This window comes from Sorex araneus, chromosome 4 (genome assembly GCF_027595985.1).
Source record: "Sorex araneus isolate mSorAra2 chromosome 4, mSorAra2.pri, whole genome shotgun sequence".
NCBI lineage: Eukaryota > Metazoa > Chordata > Mammalia > Eulipotyphla > Soricidae > Sorex > Sorex araneus.
This window is the reverse complement of record NC_073305.1, coordinates 72,560,456-72,566,559: the sequence shown is the minus strand read 5'-3', so window position 1 is coordinate 72,566,559 and position 6,104 is coordinate 72,560,456. Positions and strand designations below refer to the sequence as shown.

The 6,104-nt window shown below is 59.8% G+C and overlaps 1 protein-coding gene across 2 annotated transcripts in view; it reads right to left on the bottom strand.

The window, feature by feature from the left end:
- Positions 1-29: 29 nt before the first annotated feature.
- RAI1 (retinoic acid induced 1) overlaps positions 30-6,104 on the bottom strand; it is a 121,432-nt gene continuing 115,357 nt past the window's right edge. For both annotated transcript variants that reach the window (XM_055134512.1, XM_055134511.1), the window contains exons 3-5: positions 4,740-4,833; positions 1,554-1,603; positions 30-1,324 (exon numbers count right to left, since the gene is read on the bottom strand). In XM_055134512.1, coding sequence (XP_054990487.1) covers positions 1,310-1,324; positions 1,554-1,603; positions 4,740-4,833 — 159 coding nt within the window. In that variant the 3' untranslated portion in view covers positions 30-1,309. The remainder of the gene's footprint in view (positions 1,325-1,553; positions 1,604-4,739; positions 4,834-6,104) is intronic.

The window sequence follows — 6,104 nt, the reverse complement described above, 5'->3', positions numbered from 1 at the left end:
AATCTGCTCAGAATCCAGGGGCTAAAGACTTCCAAAACAATCGTCGTATCTTTATTGACTTTTTTTTCTGAATGCAATGACTGTTTTTTACTCTTAAGGAAAATAAACATCTTTTAGAAACAGCTCGATACACACAATCTTCAGTGTGAAGCAATATACTAATAAGAACACTAGTCGTCTTAACATTTACAGTCTTCATATATATTATATATATGTATATGTATACATATATATACACTATATAACGAGGCCAGATATAATACACACGTTTACCATTTTACAGTCATATGTACAGGAAGTTGCTAGGGCGGCCCCAGACTGGGGGCTGCGTCAGGCCTATCGAAGCGTGGACAGAGCTGAGGACACGGACTGACAGACAGACGGACTGGCAGGGACTGGCTTAGGCCGGTGGTGGCTGCGTTGGGCTGGGGCGTCACGGTAGCCCCATCCCCAGCAAGGGCCCCGTGCTGAGGAGAGCACGACGCACAGCGGCGACACGGGAGAAGCGAGCAAGTTCCCAACATATATACATTCTATGTAACATATATATAGAGGGGGACACAGGTTTGTACACGGATCTAGCTGTTGCTCCCGCGCCGAGTGGCGCTGACATCCCGGCGTCGGGCGCTGCCGAGGGCCGGTCACGCTGCGGGCCGAGGTGGTCGCGATGCCTTTCCTTCCGCGCTCCCAGGCGGGCCTCCAAGAGGTGGGGTGGAGGACTGGAAAGGGGACAAACAGAAGCCGAAGGGGTGCCCGGTCCTGCCCAGGCCAGGGAGCCCGCCCCCGGCCCAGCTCTGCCCCTGTCGCACCAACGTCTTGGCGAAGGCTGGGTGGGAAGGGCGCTCAGACTCACCGCCCACCGCCCACCTCCGGAACCCACGACCCCGGGCGCCCAAATGCAAGCTGCGCTATGCTGGGTGAGGGCAGCACCCATGTGGAATGTGTGCTGCATTTAGAACTTTCAGGGGAGAAGCAGGTCCCCAGGACCGAGGCGACCCCCACCCCTGCCAGAGCCTGGCCGCTCCTTGGGCTCCCCCTCTCGGAGTTTGGCCTGGGAGCTCGGACGGCTCGGCTCCAGGAGCAGGTAGCTCCGGAGCATGTTTTCTCCCCAGCCTGGGACCGCAAGTTTCCAGCCCTAGGCAGCCAGATCCAAGATCCGAAGTTTGGATCAAGGATCGGCTCTGCATCCACACTGGGAGCAGCTCAAAGGCCCGGGGTCCACGCAGACGGCTCCTTTCCTTCGATGGCCTTGGGTGGGCAGGCGGGCTCCACAGGCTTCCGGGCCGGCTTCCCGGCCGTCCGGGATGGATTACAACGGCTGTCCCTGCAAGAGAAGGAGTCACAGGACTTGACCTTTCCCACTCCCAGACCAATCCCCGCCCACCCCAGGCCCCACCCCTCCCCCAGCCGCTCTCCTAACTGCAAGTCAGAAGGTGGGCGGATGGGGGCTTGTGCCACATGGGAGAGCTAGCTGCTAGGGAAGAGAGCTTCCAGGGGGGAGAGGCTCTGTCCAGCCAGGCGCCCCTCTCCAGAGAAGGGCCGTGGTCACTTACCTTATGTTTGGGACACTTCAAAGAAAAGTTCTCTTCCATGAATATGCAACCTGTGGCCAGGAAAGTTCAGGTGGTTAGGGCGCTGCTGGCATCCCGTCGGGGCACCCTCCTGCCCGCAAAGCCCTAGACCACAGGGTGCCTCCTGGGAACCAGACTCTGCTTGAAACCCTCTGCCATTCGCCTTCCATCTGTCCTCCAGCTCCTGCTGTTGCCAGACTGCCCTCTTCCCCCGCCCGCTCCCTCCCTCCCTCCTGTGGCTGCTCCTGTGGACAGATGTGAGGTGTTCTGGTCTGAATTCAAGGTCGGCCTTCGTCTCCACAGAGGTCAAATGGGCACTAGGCCATCTACTGCTCTAGGGAGCTGCACCTGGACTGCCTGCCTGTCCCGCCCAGGCAATCAGGATGCAGGCAGGCTCCTGTGGGCACTGAAGGGGGAGCAGAGTCTTGCAGGACCAGAGAGGCTCAAATCTCAGCTGTGTGAACCGCAGCGGGTGTCCGAGTGCCCACGGCAGAGTAGACCTGGCCCAGGGCTCACTGAGTCCCCACTCTCCCACCTGCTGTTCCCCTGGAGTCCCTTTTGGGCCCTCCCACCCCCAGCCACCATGTCCACAAACCCACCCAGCGTGGCAGCCCGTGCTGTGGGGGCTCTCCTCTGGCTCCGTCCTCTGCACGGGCTGCGGCCACAATGGGCACAGGCACCCCAGCAGCACCAACAGTGGCCCGTAGCAGGGTCAGCAGAACTGGGAACACTCCAGGCCTCTCTGCAGCTGCTTCTGCCCCCCCCCCCAACGTGAGGCACCCCAGGATGAACGTGCCCTTCAAGGCCAGCAGCTGGGAGTGGGGCATTGCTCTCCCTCCCACCACGCCCTCTGGCACAGGCAACTTCAGGACTGAATCCCACCTTCAGGGAGCACTGGCTGAAACCCCCCAGCTCCTCAGCCACACAGGAGACTCCCCAGCCCTCTGGGGAACTAGACATGCCTGTCTGTGGCCCGGGCTAGTTGTAGGGCTCCCGAAATCAGAGGCTTGTCCTGAACAGTCCCCCCATGCCCCAGGAGCCATCTGGAAGAGCAGGGTCACCAACTGGCTCTGCTCTGGGACCTGGCAGGCAAGGTGGCCTTGGGTCTGAGTGGAAAGGACACCACCAGTCAGGTCAGCTGGATGTGGTCAGCCTTGCTTGGACTGAGTGGGGAGCAGGGCAGTGGGGCAGGGAGAGGCGGCCTGGTGTCCTGTGGTTGAGATGTGCCTGGCAGCGCTGGCATTCGGAGGATGCAGGGCGATGATAAGGGCTGGGTACCTGCCCGGGCCAGGTGAGGCCCACGCCCTCCTCTCCTGATTGCGGGGTTCACTTATGATCCCACCTTCTCCATCCACTTCCTGGGTACCCATGTGTCTGACACTGAGCTGAGGGTCTGTCCTGAGCCCTGTCTGAAGAGGGGTGGACAGCCCACCCCCTCCCTGCACCCCGTCTGGAGCCCCATCAGCTGAAGGAGACAAGGGCTCGCTTCCTACCTGGTGCCCCGGACTGAATGCAGTTCAGTCGTGCCTGGGCTACACAGGGACCACAGCCAACAAACTGCAGGGATTAGTCGAGCCCACCCAGCATGTGCACCTGCAAGTTCCTCCCCAATCCCTGGGCTCTGTAGAGGCCACTGTCCCCAACGCCTGTCAGATTTCAGGCCTAAATTTTTTAAAAAGTGCTGATGACCTCCTGCCCAACCTTTGGTGGCTTGGCTCAAATATCACCTCCTCCAGGGTGTCCTCCTGGATTCCCCGGATACTCAGGCAAAATGACTCCATACCGCACACCTCTTTCTGGGCAAGGATTGTGGGTCTCCTGTCCTACTTAATGGCAGCCCAGGCTGTGGTGGGAACCCCAATGTACTTTTCCCCTTTCCTCTCTGTAAAGAGGCTATGGAGCAAGGCGAGTCAGGACCTAGAGGGGCCTAAATCAGTCCCTGTGGAAGAAGGGATGAGACTCAAGGGAGCCGCTGCTGGGAGCAAGGCCACATGGCTGTGGAAGGTCTGAGTCCACACTGAAATCTGGCTACACAGCTCTGATGGAGTGTGTGTGGGGGGGGGATCAGTGAGAACCCCCACATCTCGCTCCCGCTGGCCCCTCCTGCTGGGTGCCAGAGCTGCTCAGTCCTTGCCAAGCACTGTCACCACTCAGAGTCCTGGATGTGCTGGGCTGAGGTTGGCAGGAACAGGCGGGCGGGCAGCGCGTGCTCCCCTGTGCCCAGGGTGGAGCCAGCAGGCCATAGGGAAGAGGGGTCGCTGGCCCCAGCAGGGAGAAGATCCTGGCGGGAAATGCCTCTGCTCTGTCATCCACAAGGGAGGCTCATGGTAACTTCACCCCTCTCCGGGTCAGAGGAGGGAGACGGGCAGAGGTCAGGGGCCCCCAGGAGGGCTGAGGCTGTATTTCCTGGACAGTTTCATTATTTCTGTCCCTGCTCCAAATCACTCTGGAAAGAAAAGATGATGATCATCTTCATCTTACAGATGGAGAAACCAAACACAGTGACACCGCGGGCCTGCCCACACGGTCATGTCACCAGCTTGACTCCAGCCCAACTACTTCTAAGCCCTCTAAAGCAGGGGTGCCACTGGAGGGTCCAGCAGAAGCAGGCACTTTCTTTGGCTGAAATCCGGACTGTCTCCATTTCCCTGCTTGGCTGAGGAAGTCTGGGCCCCTGTGTGACCTGCCATTTTGTGCCCAAGTGCTCATAGAACAAATGAATGAGAATAGGATGGGGGGGGGGGGGTAGGGGCTGCCCCAGACCCCGGTCCTATGCCCAAACCTTCACCAGTTCCCCACAGTCCCCGGAAGCTGGTTTGTGCTCATGGCCACCCCAGCGTTCTGTGGTCATGCGACCTCCTTTCCCGTTCTCTGCCATCTCCCCAACGAAAGGACCCCTTCATCTGTGAGGCTGAGACACTCCCACGTTCTGACAGCAGCAGCGCCAAACTGCTGCTTCTGGACATTCCTTCAGTGCAGGCCTGGGGACTGACTCGTGCCCTGTCCTCAGCCTTGCCCAGGTCCTCGGAGAGAGGAAATGTAAAGCAGTGCTGCAGAGGGCAAGGAGGGGAGCTGGGGTACAAGGTGAGCTGCCAGGAGCTGTGCAGGGGCCCCTGCCCCGCACATGAGGCCCACTAGGGTCTCCTGTGCCCTCAGGCCAGCTCTTACCCGCTTCACTGGCACATGAGTAGTGGTAGGCATGGATGCATCCCTTGTGGCAGCATCCGATGGTGGCCCCAGCTTCCCCGCAGCTGGCACACATCTGGTGAGGAGAGAGGAAGACAGTTGAGTCAGCAACTGCGGAGTTGGACCCCTCCCCAGATGACCGCTGAAAACCAGGTGGCAGGAAGCTCAGTATTGGGTACAACTGCCTCAGGGTTGATCCGGCAGTGGCCGGGGCCCCTCCAGGCCAGGGATTGACCCTCTCAGGAATGTGGGTCTTGGCATCCCAGACCCAGGTTTGAATCCCAGCTCTGCACTGCATGACTTGTGCCCAGTGTCCACTTCTCAATTAATTTCATTGGTGCAAAGTGGATGACGCCTCCCCTAGGGGCAGTTCCAAAGCTGAAGTGACTCCTTGCCCGAGGATGCCAGGCCCTGCTACTGCTGGGGCAGTGGCCGGTGTGCCCGAGGCTTTCCTGTGCAGCTTCCCCACAGCCCTGGGTGGTGCCTAAATGGCCTCATCTGTGGTGTGTGTGTGAGGGTGGGGCAGGCGGCTCCTGCTTTCCTGAGGGGAAGCAGCGGGACAAGCTGTGAATCCTGGGGTGCTAGCTGGCTCTGCAGGGCCCCTTGCCCCGTTCCTGTGGGAAGATAACAGAGCCAGGCCCAGGATGCCAATCTTAAACCATCCAATCCACCTGGGGCTTAAGAACGAGGCAGAAGGAGTGTGCCCTCTGCTCAGGTTCTGGGAGTGAGACATGGCCAGGCCAGGATGGCCACAAGAAGTCCCCGTGCAAGACAGAAGCAAAGCCTGAAGCCTGGAGGCCAGGCCAGGCCCAAACCACTCCGCCTCTGTGTGCAGGGGAGGAGGAGGAGTCCATGACCACGTGTGATGTCACTGAGACAGCCAGTGTAGCCTGGCCGGGCATGTTGGGAGTGGCTGCATCCTGCAAACCCTGTGGTGCTGGGCCCAGGATTACGTGTACCCAAGATCCCAGCGGGAGGGAGCTCCGAGAGACCAAGTCACCTTCTTGCAGGCACACAGCTCTGCAGTGTCCGGGCAGGGACAGGCTCCCTCCTGGACAAATGGCCTGAGGGACCCGTCTGCCCAGCAGTCGGGGAAGTCTTAGTAGGCTTGGTTTGAAACAGCTCAGGGAATCCCCACAGGCCACGCACCACTGGGGACCGCAGTGGTGCCAGGCTTCCACAGCAGGGTTCACTGGTTAAAGGCAACAGTGGAGACTCCTGGCCACTGTCCCACGCGAGGCCCCTAACAACCCAAGGCATGCCTGTGTGTGGTGCTGGGATCAAGCCCAGGGACTCAAGAACTGTCTTCCTTAAGGCAAGTGCTCTGCCACCCTTGCAGCCCTGAGG